This window comes from Enoplosus armatus, chromosome 18 (genome assembly GCF_043641665.1).
Source record: "Enoplosus armatus isolate fEnoArm2 chromosome 18, fEnoArm2.hap1, whole genome shotgun sequence".
Lineage (NCBI taxonomy): Eukaryota > Metazoa > Chordata > Actinopteri > Centrarchiformes > Enoplosidae > Enoplosus > Enoplosus armatus.
This window is the reverse complement of record NC_092197.1, coordinates 17,575,182-17,591,726: the sequence shown is the minus strand read 5'-3', so window position 1 is coordinate 17,591,726 and position 16,545 is coordinate 17,575,182. Positions and strand designations below refer to the sequence as shown.

The 16,545-nt window shown below is 40.2% G+C and overlaps 1 protein-coding gene across 1 annotated transcript in view; it reads left to right on the top strand.

The window, feature by feature from the left end:
• The window catches only part of cacna1bb (calcium channel, voltage-dependent, N type, alpha 1B subunit, b), a 153,323-nt gene extending 137,958 nt beyond the window's left edge, over positions 1-15,365 (top strand). The window contains exons 45-50 of the mRNA XM_070924227.1: positions 779-908; positions 1,006-1,116; positions 3,518-3,556; positions 6,208-6,469; positions 10,221-10,444; positions 11,323-15,365. Of these exons, the coding sequence (XP_070780328.1) occupies positions 779-908; positions 1,006-1,116; positions 3,518-3,556; positions 6,208-6,469; positions 10,221-10,444; positions 11,323-11,892 (1,336 nt within the window). The 3' untranslated portion in view covers positions 11,893-15,365. The remainder of the gene's footprint in view (positions 1-778; positions 909-1,005; positions 1,117-3,517; positions 3,557-6,207; positions 6,470-10,220; positions 10,445-11,322) is intronic.
• The last annotated feature ends 1,180 nt before the right edge of the window (positions 15,366-16,545 follow it).

The window sequence follows — 16,545 nt, the reverse complement described above, 5'->3', positions numbered from 1 at the left end:
GTAGACCAGAGACATCTACTTCGAGATATCTGCAAGCAGTGATGTGTGCCTCTACCTGAGTGTCAGATGGGGGGGGGGGGGGGGGGGGGTAACAAGAATAGCTGGGTGTCGTCAGCATACAATGGTAGAAGAACCAAGTAAATGTTACATTATTGTTGATGGACCACTAGTAGCACAGTAGTAGCACCTGAAGCATATTTTTACGCTTCAAGTCTATTTCCTTCCATTTTACACGTGTAACTACTGCGATTCTATATTGGCTGCTATCAAAATGTAGGTGACCTGTGCCTGAACGCATCCAGTGTAGACCGCCGGAGCACTGAAGCTGCTGCTCCTGCTAATGTGCTGCTCATGCTACGCCACCGGTGCAGACTGATTTGCATACTGTACAGAAATTAATGGATACCAATATCTGCCTGGAAAATAGAAAAAAAGAAATTTGCTGAAACACTAGGGCTGCAACTGAGGATTACTTTCAATATCGATTTATCAGCCGATTATTGTTTTTGCTTTAAAAAATCACATAAAGGATTAATGGATTATTAAAATAGTTGCTGATGAATATTCTGTTGAGTAACTAATCAATTAATCAACCAATTTTTGCAGCTCTAACAAAACACTCACATGTGGTCCTATAAGGAAAAACACTAAAATGTTATGTAATCATACTTAATAATCTTGGTTTTTCAAAAAAATGGTTGTTCATCAATTTATGTCTTATCCTCCAACACTGATAAGCTGCCAACATTAGTCAGAGCTCTTGTGTGTTCATATACAGACTAAACCAGAGGAGTGGCATAAAACACTCCCAGTCCGGAGATGTTTCTCAGGCAGCACAGAGGCCCAAAGGCCGAAGGAAACTGCAGAGAGGCCAGTCAGAGGACGTGCCATATTCCAGCAGACCCCAGGTACACTCCATCATCTAAATGTTACTTTACATTCTAGCTTTCTGTGAGGTCCGTGTCATCTGTGTTGCCTTCATACATGCTACTTTTTGTCTTTCAGGAATTGGTTGAACTGAAGCAGGTGGAGAACACTTCAGACACAGAGGGATATCCAAGCCTGGAAGGCCACTGCAGAGCGGCTTCTCTGCCACGACTCAATGCTGAGTACTACGTAAGCTCTTCAGTGCTTATGACGCCACGCCTCTTGTTTTACTGCTCGCAGAAAAGATCTCTTTGGCTTATTGACAGTTGTTTTGTTTGAGCTGCATTCTTGTGATAATATCAGGTTTGGAAAATTCAGACACTGTGGATACCTGCTGACCCCGAGATGAAGTGCCAATTCTTACTCATTTACAAAAGAAGGCATGAATATTTGATATTTGGATATTGAATGACCACTTGAGTGTTCTTGACTTATGCTGTTATAAACTGTTGTCCTCCGAAGAGATAGATTAACTCTGTATATTTTGCAGAACAGTCTACTAGATGAGCCTGTTCTTCTGATTGATCTTTTCTTAAAGGAATAGTCATACGAATAGAAAAAAAGATTATTTACGTCTTTCCGAGAGTAACGAGAAGATCGATACCATACTCATGTTTCTGCGTTAAGTATGGAGCTAGAGCCTGGTGGCAGTTAGCCTAGATTACCATAAGAAGTAACAACATTTATAGCATGTAACTCCCCCTAAAACCACACATGTTGATTTTACATTTGTGTTTGTGCAAAGAAATGACTTGATGTGTTAATTAGTGAGCTTTATAGGTGTTGGTAGGTGTGTTGTTTAACTTTGGACAGGACCAGGCTGGCTAGTTGTTTCCCAATGCTTCCAGTCTTTATGCTAAGCTAAGCTAACCATCTCCTGGCTCTAGCTCAGTACTCAACGCAGACACATGAGAGAGGTATTGATTTTCTTATCTAACTTTCAGAAAGAAACCGCCAGTAGTATATTTCCCAAAATGTTTAGCTACTCATTTAAGTTCATATCCCCTGCAGATACAAAGACTGAAGTCGGTTAGGGAAGAGAATGAATGGCTTTAGCTGTATTTTAATGAATATTGTGTCTGGCAGTGTTGACACACTAAACCTAGCGCAAAAAGGACTTCTGTGGAAAATAATATATTAATACGTGGTACCAAAATGTTATTTGAAAATAGAGATCCACAGTGTTTGTAATGTTAAATTCCTGAGATGTAAATGTCCTGGTCAGACAATTCAAATGATACAGTTCATTCAGTCATTTTTTTGTTTTGCATTCAAATAGAAACTAGATGCAATACAGATACTGTATTTGCAGGTTACAGCATGTGTAAATATTGACCTTCAACGCACTAACCTGATCATGTAAATGCAACATAAGGTAAATTACTTCAAGTATAAGTTGAATTTCTTAGAAATCCTAAGGATGATATTTTGAGAATGTTTTAAATGTATTTGGCTTACCTCACTAATAATAATTACCATAAACCTAACATTACCATTCATCTTTTTATATTTTATTCAACATTCACACTCACCTACAGTAGGATCTAATCTAACAGCTGAGTTTTGTGTGACTGCGGTAATCCTTTTATTTTTTTATGAATTTCACTTTCAATTATACTCATGATTAAATGTTCTACTTTTTTCTGTCATTTTGTGAGTTGCGGTAGCTGCTCTCGTCTGCTGCATATGGATGTCATGTCAGGATGATTTTTCTATCCATCATTTCTCTGTTTCACCTGTCGGATCTTGTCTGTTTAGCTTCGCTGTTTGTCTCTGTGTGTTTTTGTCTGTCTCTCTCTGTCACCCTGCTCTCTCCCACAACACTTAACATGTGCTTTCCTTATGTTTATGTTGCATTTTGATGTCTCACTCTCTCTCTCTCTCTTTCTCTTTTTAAAAGATTAAAGCTGGCGTTATTCTATAGTTTTTTTTTTACTGTCAACAAACACTGTGAAAAGACCCAAACCAACAATATGTTAGTCCATCACTCAATACTTTCAGATTTCCCTACCCTGCCCCTTTGTCCAACTGAGGACATGATGCTTTAAAAACTGCTCACAAATATATAGTTGTACTTCTAATAAAGGCTAAGTATTTCATAAAACAGCTGGCCACTGCAGTTTCTGGCAAATGTTACTCAACTAGGAGAAAATAGTGCATTTATCGGGGACTATTTTCAGTTGGGGATTAATACACATTTAGTGTTCTAATGAGTATTGACAGCAGCAGGACAGTGTGTGTGACAATGAACTGAAGTGTGTGTTCATGGTAATGAAGGAACATGTCACCCAGTGCAACAGTGTGGCTCATCGATGTGTTTTTATTCGTTTTTGGACAACATTGGCGCTCTATGGCACAGAGGAATAAGATGTATCAGGCTCTGGATACACAGACGATACTTGTGAGTGGAATCAACACATTGTTGGTTGTGGTCTTTTCATACAATTTATTGACTGTAAGAAAATATAGAATATCACCAGCCTTATTCTTCTTGAGTCTCTGCTCTCCTCTTCTGTCCTCCCTTTCTCCTGATTTCGATGCCCACTGCTAATGTTTTGCCCACCTCCCTCTTGTGTGTGCTGTCTGATAGCGGAGCCACCCTCGCCACGCCCCTGGGACCCACCTGGCAGTATGTACCACCTGTTGACCCACCTCTCTCTTTCTCTTACACGTCTCTCCTCCCCTCGTTCTCTCCTTCTTTTTCTTCTTCTTCTCTCATGTCAGTGTTTGCCTCCATGCGCTCCTCTCATCTCAGTGCAGAGTTCATACCCTCCCACCATCATGGACAAAGTGACCCTCCTACATATACAGTATACTCTGGTCATTCCATGAAATTGCTGATAGATACACAACATGCAACACACAAATTTACATTATCCGCAAAACATACCCTGGAAAAGTATTTGTATGTATATGCGGGGTATGTCAAGCACTCCTGTCCTGCTTTTCAGCCATAAACTACAGCAGTGCAGTACTACACTTTGGTCAAATGTGGTTGTGTGTATGTGAGTGTCGTTATGTAGTAACGTAGTAGTGTAGTAGTGTAGTAGTGTGTAGTTTTTTTGTGTGATTGTGAAACAAGGCAGGGACAGTACTGCTGCTTTCTTGCTTTGAAATAACTATTTTCTTTCAACTACACCACAAAAACTCGTCCAACCTTATCGGTCATTTGATGTTACTTTCAGTCTTAAAATCTTACTTTCCATACATGAAAACAAAAGCAAATCCAATAAGTCTGATTTATCTCTCGAATATTTTACTGACCTCCTCTTTAAGACTCTTACAGGGAATTGTGTTTTTCTTATAGCATATCATGGCATTGACCTGAAAATAAGATTTTAAGACTGCATACTAATGAAAAAAAATGACTTGGTAATATGAATATTTTCTGCAGTGTTGTGATATTGTTGTCCCTGGCTGTAGCTACAGACTAGGCTGTGGGGTAGGAACAAGAGGAGCAGCACAACCACCCTGAATCTGTCTGTGAAAGAGCAATTCATGAAAATAGTACTTCATCAACGTATTGTTTGTCACCTCGAGGGTAAAGATCCCCATAATATCATGACTAAATACATGTTCAGTACTAGAGGCTATATGATCTAGATAAATACTGATATATTTGGAAACTAGTATCTCGAAAATTGAAAACCTAAAAAACATAGTCTCAGCAGTAACCAGCAGGTGGGGTGGTAACTTAGTTGCTGTTCCAGTTCCCTATCACATCAGTGTGGTACCTGTTAGCTGTACTGGTCAGTAAAATAAGAAGTAGGTGGGGTGAGTGTCAGTGTCCTCAAAGCATTAAAGCATTAATCCCTTGAGAGAAACTGGTGAATGTTTGATTTTAAAGGAATACACCACTATAATATATAATATAATACTATAATAACAATGCATCAAATAACAATATGAAAACAAGTAACAATTATTAACCCAACGAACAGCTCCTCTCGACTTTACTGTTTTGGTTCACTCTAATCGCTCTCATAACCTCGTTTTTGGCCGCAACAGGCAGCTGTTTTAGTTAGAAAGCTCTAAAGACCCAGAGTACTCTTCTGCTCTGCATCAAACAGAAAACAGACAAAGTTAGCGACTAGCTGGTGAAGACAGCTGGGGAGCATTTAGCAGCTAAAGAGCCAGATATTTCCCTCAGGAGCTGGTGGAGACCAAAAACAGAGCTAAAAGAGAGTGAATATTGGACTCACATTCATCAGGTGGCCAGAAATATGACTCCAAATGAATGAAAATACTGCTCTGTAATTGCTGGATGTGTAAATAAGAAGTTTGCTATATCAACTTAAAAAGGTGATAATATGACAATGTTGTGTTCAGAACAGGTTTGATGTTTCGAGTATCAAACAGCTGTTTGCGTGTCTTTTCGCTGAAAACAGGCTGGAGAATGACATAAACAAGGCAGAAAAACAATGTCATATTGGTGTACATTACCAGAAAACACGACTGACTTTTTGTCTTGAAATTGACTTCACTTAAAGTCAATACAAACCATCTAAAATCAAACATGGCGCAGGATTTCTTCCTCCCTGACAGTAAGCTCAGTGCTGTCACTGGTAGTCAGAAAATTATATTGCAGCAAGTCCTCTGATTAAAACTCTCTCATTTACACAACCTCCTAAAGTTTGTATTTTCACCATTATTCCCATGAGTTTTATGATGCCTGAGCAACTGAAATGTTCACAATCGCTGACAACAATCAGGCCCAAAATTAGCTACAATGATATGTGGTATGATTGTCCTGAATCATAGCTACAAACTTCTCAGAGCTGTCTTTCAAGCCTTTCAAGTGAGTGTTGTTCGATACTTAAAACATGTATTTTCAGTGGAGTATTCCTTAAGTAAAACACAATGTGCTGATTAACAAGTATGAGCTATTTACAGAAAGATTACAGTTCTTTCCGAGGTTAGAAGTGACATGTTGAAAAAGCAAATGCCACAAAGGCCATTGTCAACACCCCACGTCTTCTTTGTTCACTAGCAGAGACGCCTGCTAGCTTACAAATAATGTAAGTTTCGTAACAGTAAGTATTCAAGTTCTGTCACAGATTTGTGTTCATTCTTCTCAAACTTTTCTGACATCTGTGCCCGGAGAAGAACGAGTAGAGCGTCGGTCTTAAGACAAAAGGTTGCCGTCCACTGGTTGTGTCATTTGTGTTTCGTGGTTATTTTGGTGATCCAGTACAAGTGGTTTGGGTAAAACCACCACAGCCGCCCCTCTGCTCTTCTTTCTCCTCACGCCTGTCCACGTTTACTCTTTTCCCCCCTCAGCCGATTGTCGACCTCAGTCCTATAAGACGTTCAGCATCCTCGCTGACGCAGCAGCGCTACCAGGAGGTCGGGCTCAGGGAGTACGACCTGGAACGACCCGGCTTGGCCCAGTCCTCAACCGGGCCGGGCCAAGTCCTGGGCCAGGACAGAGCCCACCACCATCACCACCACCACCGCTGCCATCGACGCAGGGACAAGGACAAAGACAAGAAGCAGAAGTCCCTGGATAGAGTGGCATCAGTGCAACCGTCCAGCACTGTTGGTGAGACAAAAAGTTATATTATGATAAGTAAAGATTTTGAAAGGCTTTCATTCATCATAATGTAGGTAATTGAACAGAACATAATTGAACACAAGGTAAATTCTAAGTTTATGCTCAGACTGACATTAGAACTGCAAAAACAAATGTGGCCCTCTCATTCATTTCAATGTGAGATGGGTGCTGACACAGAGGACGACAAAAAACGTTTTCAGTCGTCAACTTTTTACAAGCCATTTAACTGGACTACCGCTAAGTGTGAAGTCACAGCTGGAAAACCTAATGACATTCAGTATCTCACTTTTGTAATTCAGCATCTGAACCAGTCTTGTGAACTGCTAGGTATGGTCAGCCAAACACAGTAATTCTCCATGAATAATCACTGAACCCCCTCTTTCAGTGACTATGGATCCCTGGAAACCATAACTAACTATAACGAATGGAATAAGAAATAACACAATATTTCTCTTTCTCTCTATTCATAAGCAAGAAAACACACCTTAATTAATTCAATACACACATGTATAAGTATAACGAGAAGTGAAAACACGTACCTCACCAGTAGACATGTTTGTTGAGCAGGTCATTCTTGACCTTGGATATGTCGTTTTGACATTAGAAATTCCTGGCTCAATGTCCACCCACAAGCTGTTTAGGAGCTTTCATACACACCTAGTGGTCTTCCTCAGCTGTTTTCTTCATGACAAATGAAGAAACTCCATCCACTGAGGACCTTGTTGGATTTTTTTGTTTTGGTTGTTGCATGTGTTCCTGTTTCATTCGCTGTGATGATGTCTCCAAAGTAAAGGATGCAAGAGTTTCTGAAGAAATTAAGTGAAATTCAAAGTGCTATTATCCTGTAATTACTACTTGTGGCCACAGTGGCCGTCATATCCTTCGGGACTCACCTACAACTAATTAAACACTAATTAAATGTAACAGTTTAACATTTTACTAATAATATGTCATCACGTAGAGCTTAAAAACTCATGAACAAAGACTTTAAAAGTCCATTCAGGGAACATATTTTAGGTTGTTGAGAGATTAATTCATTTAACACATCAATATTAATTAATGTAATACAGCGAGGAGAATATCCACATAGAAACTTGGCATCACTTCCATGGAGAGACCAGGCTTTCCTAGTAGATCACTTGGATGTCTTAACATAGCTGCAGAAATTCTTTATAGGATTAAAGTTCCATGATCGGGTTATGTGGGTGAAAGGGTTTCTGCTGCGCTTCAACCAGGGATTTTACATGTCAGGCTTTCCATCTGATTAGCAGAGAGAGTTGTGAGCTCTCAGAGGAAAATCTGCTTTGCTTGGGATTTTTTTTCTCTTTTTTTTTTTTTATCAGTTGCTCCCTTTGTTCCCTCTGATCTTAACAGTTACATTTATAAAATGTAGACTGAGCTCTCACATAAGTGCTGGCATGTCTGATCTGTCCACAGACCTTTACACTTAGAGCTGCAAATTATAATTGAAAAAGGTTGTTTTTAGATTTTCCTCATTTTGAAAAGCAGCAACGAGCTGTGCCATATTAAGAAAAAGGTTTTGTTGTTTCACATACACACACACTATTCATTCTAACTTCTGACATACAGTAAATAGACACACACACATTGTAATAATTTTGACACAGGGTGTGGCAGCAGTCATTGGCTGTTTTCCATGAATGAGGTCACGTCTCCCACTTGAGCTGAACTTTGGGGTCATCTGTAAAATTCATAGAAATAAAATAACTGTCTACTATTTCATGCTAGAGTTGGATCCTTTGCTGTTGAGGCACTAAAAATACTGGAAAACATACTGGGGCAGCTTTAGTAGTAGTAGATGTAGTTCTCGTCTTGTTGCTAGTAGGAACCAGCCTGCTTTTTCATGTAGTACGAAGTGAATAATGTAATATTTATCTCCTGTAATGCCTGTAACGCCAAGCACAAAAAAACTGCATCAAGTTGTTTTACAGTAGAGTGAGCAGCATTAGACTAAAGGATATCTCCAAAGTCAAGCACAGATATGATTGTTGACTGTACAACTTGATATAGCTTGAGGTGAAGAGGAGCCATACAAGACTGTGTCATCTGCATAAAAATGGATATTATGATTGATAATATTGTTTATGTAGAGTATTAATAGTGAAGGACCCAGCACAGAACCTTGTGGTACCCCATAATTTCTCCCAAAGGAGGCTGTTTTGAGACCATCGGTTCAGATTGCTTGTGTTGTATCAGACAAATATGCATGAAACCAGTTCCCGACCCCAAACATCTGAACCGAGATAGCCATGTTGGTGCATTTAAAGATGCTCAGACACCTCAGACGTCAGAGTCAGCTGAGCAGCAACTTCAAGATTCACTTCACATATTTCAAGAAAGGACCAAATTCTCAACAACCTTTTCACACCTTCCATGTTGGCCCTTTTGTTTTACCTCTGGGTTTGATCTTTCCTGAGCCAGCTCCTAAATCTCTGATGTCATAAATGCACCACCAAGACTGATTTTCAAAATGGTATCCTGAAGTAACAATAACATAAGTTTGACAAAAACAAAGGCAGAAATGTGATGGGTTACCTATTTTAGGTAAGCTCCTAGTTTTTGCAAGTTGAGTTTCATAGAGTTTGGAAAGTTAGCATTGACTGATTAACACAACATTAATACTTCTTTGTTCTGCTTATTTTTTTGCAGTATAGAGGGTCACGGTCATAGTCATTGTTTGCCATCGTCTGCTAGAGCAATTAGAGCCTGAGAGCTGGTGGCAGGGTGTTTTTTGTGTTAACACTGGAGGGCAGCAGCTGGGCTTTATTGCTGAGCTAAAAGGCCACAGTGGACAGGTCCAGCACTGGGATTTATAGGTACCTCTTGGTGAGATAGCAGAACATCCAAAAGCCCTCTCTACATCTATTAAACTGCAAGAGAGCGAAGGAGAGTTTCACTCCTCAAAGCTTGTCGTTCTTGAGGCAGATCTGACACATCAGAATGATGAATGGGCTTCTGTGTTTCTGTCATCGCAGTTTTAATCTGAAAACTGGAGTTATTCCAGCCCTGAAGAAAGTAATTTCACCACAGTGCCTTGCTTTATGCCACACACCCAAATAAACATGCACACACACACACACACGCACACATATACTGTATATAGATGAGCCATTTGCCTTTGAGTAGAGGTGTAATGAAATATCATGTATCAATATCTCACAAACATAATGATGCGTATTGTGGAACTAAAAAAATGATCACTATATCACCTAAGGCAACTGGCTGAGATGAGAAGTGTCAGTGTGAAGTTGAATTTAGACACAACATGAAGTGAATTTTAGCTTTACTACTGTTTTGATTTGTTTATATATTTCCTTTGACTTTGTTTGCATTCATACTGCAGGTATATATTGCTTGGCGTTGTAAATGTAACCCAACTGAGGAATTCAAAACATGTACTTAATGTTTGGGGCCCACTAACATGTTTGGAGAATTTTGGTCCAAACAAGTGAAGATACTTACCCTTTATCCAAGTGAAGACATTCTTATTTAGGCATTTTTCATTCCGAAGTTAGGATTGATTTAGTCTATTATTGGTATAGCATGCCAAATCTATATGAGATACTATAAACTGAAAATACAGTTTTAAATAATGAGGTTTTTCTACAGTCATAGTTGATTTTCATGCAACAGATCGGGGAGAGACCGCATTCTTTACATAATTCAGACAGATCTTTACCGATTGAATGTTTAATTGTTTTCATACTGTATTTTCCAGGTTCGTTCACCGACCCGTCAGCTGAAGGTTTGTCCAGAGAACGAGCAAGGGAGCGGGACCGCAGCCGGCCCCACGAGAGGAGGCACCACTCCTCAGCAGGAGAGAAGCAGCGCTACTACTCCTGCGAGCGCTACGGCAGCAGGGAGCAGTGTCACACCAAGTCGGCCGGTCCCAGTCGATCCACGTCTCCCGGAGAGGGACAGGACGCTGGGTTGTTCAAACAGGTGAGTCACCAGCTCGCTTGTCCTGCACACCCTGCAGTCCGTAAGTGTTTGGACAGTGAAACCTGTTTCATTGTTTCGGCTCTGCACTCCAGCGCATTGGATTTGAAAATGAAAACAGTGACTATGAGGTGCTGACCTTTCTTTAATTTTTAGGGTGTTCTCATCCAGACTGGGTGAACAGCTTAGGAACTGTTGCCTTTTTTATTCAGAGCCCCCCAGTTTTAGGACAATGCAGCAGAACAATGATTCTCAATGGAAACTAATAATATTTATTATTTATTTATCTTGACTGGCCTCATCAGTCACAAGATCTCATGATATGCATAATAATTTGTTTCTGTTTCATTTTACTGTATTTATAGTAGTTTTTCTACTTTATATTTTCGCTTTACATATACAGTACATATCCCATATTCTATTGAATCTGTGTTCAAATAGCTGCTTTGAATATCTTTTGTGTTTTTGTGTCATTTTGCAAGTACAGTTATCTATATATTGTTTTATGACAGAATCAAACCAAACTGTGAAATTGAGGAGATTATATATCAAAAGAGCTGCAATTAAGACTTCAAATGAGTAAAAGTTACTGAACACCGTCGTCTTAAGACGTATAAATTTGACATATTCATGTGGACGCTGAACTAGATGTTATGGTCTAATACGCATTCCATAGTTTCAAGCCTGTTTCACCTCTGAAACAGCCGTGATGTCACAGTGTACTGACTCACCCTAGAGTACACGTTGACATCACTGCAGCAAGGTCAGAACCAAGACAACAAAAAACGCACTCAGTATGTGAAGAAGTCCCTTTCACTAAAGCAAACACAATATTGTGACCAGATTCTCTGATATCATTTATAAATCATTTCTTTCCTCAGCATGGTAGCAGCGTGGTTAGAGCTGGCCCTGTAACGCTCCCCTCTGGCTCAAGCACTCCGGGCCGTAGTCGCAGGCAACTCCCACAGACGCCCATCACCCCTCGCCCTGCCGTGGCCTACAAGACCGCCAACTCCTCGCCTCTCCCGTCCGGTGCCAGCACCACTATGACGGGGCACCAGACTCGCTTCAGCCGTGGCCTTTCAGAGCATGATCGCTTATTCGGGGGCCACGATGAGTCCCCGATACCGGTCACCCGCATTGGTTCGGACCCTAATCTAAACCGGCAGCCGCAGGCCGCTTCTCAGCAGGCCCTCTACGAAGAGTCAGAGGACTTCCAGGACACTGTGAGCAGCCACGGAGGGGGACGCTCTGCCAGAATCGCTGCCTCCACCACGGCCTCAGCTTCACACGGAACTGCTGCTGGGCCCGTCACCATGCCCAGCTCGCAGGGCCGGGCGGGGGTTGTCCCTAATGGGTACCACTTCACCCTCGGGGTCAACTCTGCGTCTGGGCCCGGGGGCCGAGGAACAGGAAGTCTCAGGGAGAGGGAGGAAGAGGACTGGTGCTAACATGGCAGAAAAACCGTTAGCTGAGGACCGGGCCAGTTTATCAGTGTTGTACAGCGCGCATGTCAGGTCCAACGAGCTGATCGGACGCCAGCGGATTAATACAGACGGAGAGATATCGAGGAAAAAGCCAGTGGAACGTGCTGTAAAAGGGGATCAGAAATCATTCCAGCTTTGTAGTGTTACTCTCCTTTTTTATACAACAAACTCTTTAAGGAAAAAAGACACTGATGACTTTTTCTACCCCCTTTACTTGCACTGAAATTATAGCACATGTGAAGACCCTTAAGTATTTTGCCTTGGCCTGTAAAATCAGTGTTGGAGCAGAAGACAAAAGCCAAAATCTCCTCATTCTTGTGAGTGAAACTATGATCTGTGTTTCAGACTGATCTGAATGCCTCATTCCTGGTATTAATACGGCTGCTCGCAACACTGTTTTTATTTTTGTATGTTTCATATTGTTTATGTTTGCCATGTAGGTGAGAGAAGGAGTTTCAACTTGATCATATTGATGCTACCACCAAATTATTTTCCTCTCTTTTGTTTCTTTTTCTTCATCAGCTACTACATCAGGGTTATCACCGAATTCTGACCAGAACAGATATTAAGAAAACAAATATATTTAGGTCTTAAACTTCGGCCATGACACCTAACGGACACGGTGAACAATGTGACAGTTGGTGGGTTAGAGTAGGTGTAGAGCCAAGTTTTCATGATCATATTTTTTTGTAAATTGTACCAGATGTAAATTTTTTGAGTGCACATAGAGACTAGACATCTCTTTTCCGACGTTATGTGGCTGAATACTAAGTGCCTCGTTTTCCAAAATGTATTAAGATGCAGCCTGGTCAGATGGACTTGAATATACAGTAGAGGATGTAAGTATGTACACAGCTGAGAAAAAGTGTAGAGAACAAAGTTTGAATCTGGTATAATGGACAGAATGCAAAAAAGAAAAAAAACACTTTTTTTGTACTGAATCTTGTGGTAGGTAAGTCAGAATTACAGATCCAAAGTAAGCAATGTAGTGCATGCCAGGGTCTTGAACTTGTCAAAAAAATAGTGTCTGTACTTTTGCTTAAGGGTGTGTGGTAAGCGTTTGCCTTTCTCTTTCAAATATACTGCCAGTCAGTTGGTAGAAACGGTCTCTGAATGGAGAAAAGTGCCATTTTTTGATTTCTAATCAACAAAAATGTCTCATATTCAGAAACACTTGCCTCCTCAAGCATACAGCGTATATCTCATCTCTGCCATATTTACCCACATGTCACGGTTTCCTTTCTTCTTCTCTCTTTCCTCCGAGAGCAGTATTGTTTGAGGGTTTGTAGGCGTGGTTACCTGTTTGTGTGTTCACAGGTACAATAAAGAGTTGTGTTGTTGCTGCTGACTGTTGACTTAAAGTAGGGCTATGCAACAAGACGACACTTCATCTGCCCTGTAGCTTTACCCTCTGGAATCTCCAGGTTCAGGCTTTAGTGTGACTGCGACCAAATTTTACATTTGTGTATGAAGAGTTGTAAATTGTAAATGTATTATATGATGTACAGTGAACTGACGACACACACTGAGGCACAAATGGTATCAGAGCTGATATATGTGAATCACAGGGCATTTTTGAGGTTGGCAAGTTGACTGCATGATGCCTACCCAGATAGAACCACCCGAAATATAAAACTGTGTGCTTTCCAGACTTAGGTCAAGTTGTATTTCTAAATAATTTGTAGTGTTTTTTAAACTTGCTTGGAAAACCAGATACAGGAGTAATAAAGTGGCTTCAGTGTGAGGTATTCTGTCAATAACAGAAGGCTGAACTAACATATTTGTGTCATTGCTAGAGCTCCACATGAGCCTAAAAGACCAGTACTAAGCCTGTACCCATCGCCCTAAGAGGTGACCCGGCTGAACTGGTACTGCCAGACCTGAAGCTATATTTTGCTTAATTTCATCCATTTCTGACTGTTAGCCCACCAGGCTAACGCAACACTTTAGCTACACTCTGATTCTTCCCACTGGGCATGGCATATCTATTGAAAGGATAAGACTCTCAATATTCTTTAGCTTTGTTATTGTCAACAAATCCCACGGACCTTGTTAGTCTGTCGGCCTTGCCGGCAATCAGCTCCAAGCCTGTTGGTTGCTACTGAAAACGTAAATCTTTTAAACGAGTAAAAAAAAAAAAAATGTAGTTTTGTCTCTAAAAAAGGCTCCAAGTTTCCTAAAACAGCACATCGCTTTCAGCAAACAGGAGGAAAGGGTGCATTTGTTGGGGACTATTTTCAGCTGCAGAGTTGAATGCACCAATGATGTGGGATCGATTTAAAATAAACTACAGTGAGTGTGTGTTCATGGTAATGAAATGAATGGTTTTGTTTTTTGGGGGATTTTTTTCAGTGGGATTTGTTGAAAATAAGAAAAATATAGAATATCACCAAGCTTAACCTTTAACTTTAACACATGATACAGTTGCCTGAGAGATTTATATGAAATTAGGCAATTCTTTTGCCTAATTTCATATAAAGTTAATATCTGATGGGGCGGATCCAGGATTCTTTTCAAAACTGTGTGTTAGGGAATTTTTAAACATTCATCTTATGGACCTATTTGAATAAAACAAATGTTGCACATGTATAGAAGGATTATCTTTAGATGAGATCAAAAGAACAGACTTGTAGGTGTAAATCTCTTGGTGCTCTTTGTATTGTCCTGACTTGACTCTAAGCAAGTTCATGAACATGTAAATTATTTGCAAATATTATTTGATCCAAGTCTGATAATTTCCTTGTGTTTTTATTTTTACTTCATGTTGTCTCATATTTCGCAACCTAGTTGAATGGATCATCTAAAAGGAGACATTTTAGACTTTGGAGCAATAAGGTCTAACTGTAGGCATGGCGCTGTTCTCTGTAAAGGTAACACAATAGATTGCTGTCGTCTTATTGTCTTTATTTGTTTCTGTAATTTGCCATATTGGAGCAGAGATTTGTGTTCATCTCTACGGTACATTTCTAAAAAGCTTTCAGACTTCCAACGAGCCCTACGTGAACAGGGTGCCAAGTTTTCCTCTGACAGTTTTACTATGGCTGCCCCCCTCTGGACATGTCCTGTTTGCATGTTCTGAAATGAAAATGTGCATGTGCAAAAAAAAAAGAAAAAAAAAAGAGACATTGTTTGACTTCATTCAGTCCATGATTTGTACAATTTGTTTCCTGGTTGTATTTTCTGCTTATCTAAACACACAATGTATCCGTTTCAGGTTGAGAAAAAACAAAACAAAAAATGAGCTTGATTAACATTTTATCACAGAACCACCAAAGTGGAAACAAGGCTCTTTCTCAGAAAAGAGGTTCTGGAGTGGCTGAGTCCTTTGCTGCCTGATCTGTAACTTGACTGTCTCTCCCACAGTCATTTCGACTGTACCTATAGATTTTGTATGAATATAAGTCATTGAATAAAGAGGTATGATTATGAAAGTGCAAGATGTAGATCCCTGAAGATTGCATTGAAATGTCTTGTGATTAGGGTTGGGTTTTTATAGCATTTTATTGCAAAGATGTAAAGATTTAATAAGAGGCTCATGAGACTTGGATCTTAACGAATCTTAAGTATTTAGCCAACTGGGAACTGATCCAGATGAAATCAGGAACCCAAGTCTACCACACATCCAGTCCAATTCCTCTAATGACCAATGACAAACTAATGTTTGTGTTTTCATGAAGAAGTTAAATTGGCGCCATCATGACAGATCTCACTGTAAATGTAAATTTCCCTGGTTGTTTTCAAGTTTCTGCTCTCCAGGAAAAAAAGGCTTCAAAAAAACAAACTGTACACTGCCTAACCATCAGCTAATGAACATATTGGAGAAATTAGCAGCTAAAGAGGCAGCTCTTTTTATCTGGAGCCACAGAACCTTTTCTTGGACGCTTCTTTGGTTTTTCTGCCATATGCTCCGACATACTCCTAGTTGCTGCCTACTCTGTTGCTACGCCCTTCAGCTCTGGCAAAACAATCATTGCTGGTTGACGTAAAACGCATCACTACCGGTGCGCCAGTGCGGGAATGTCACACCAGATTTAAAAAACCCGGTACACTGCTAAATACATAGAGATTTACGTGGTCAGCATTGCGTGAACTTGTTTGGCATGAATGTCTTGAATGTAACAGACATTCATTTGAATTTAAAAGTCCTGCACTCTAGTTTGAACAGGTGACATTTCAGTTACGCAGATTTAATGAGAGTGCAATGCTGAATGGCAGCAGTGCCCCTTTAAGTAGAGTGAGAAGACTAAGTATAAGATTAGAAAGTATTGTACAGTTGAGTGTGGGCTTGTGTGATACTGTAATCCTGCGATGTATGCAAACACAAACAGTATATACTAGTACTGATGTCTGGCACTTAACTGATGTTAAAAATGTGAGGTTTTTTTTTTAAACAGGGACCTTTCTTGAGGAAACAATCAGCAGAGAAATTAGGATTATGTGGCTCCATATTGGTCATTCAGATACAGTAAGTGTTGTCACATGCTGCAGCATAATCAGCCTGGAGTGATGAGAGGTCCAAATGTCTCTTACAGGACAACAAAAACTGAACAATTTGCAAGTAGAAGTTGCCCAGACAGTCTCTTAAACCAAATGGGCGGAGGCCCTGCAGGATTTTAA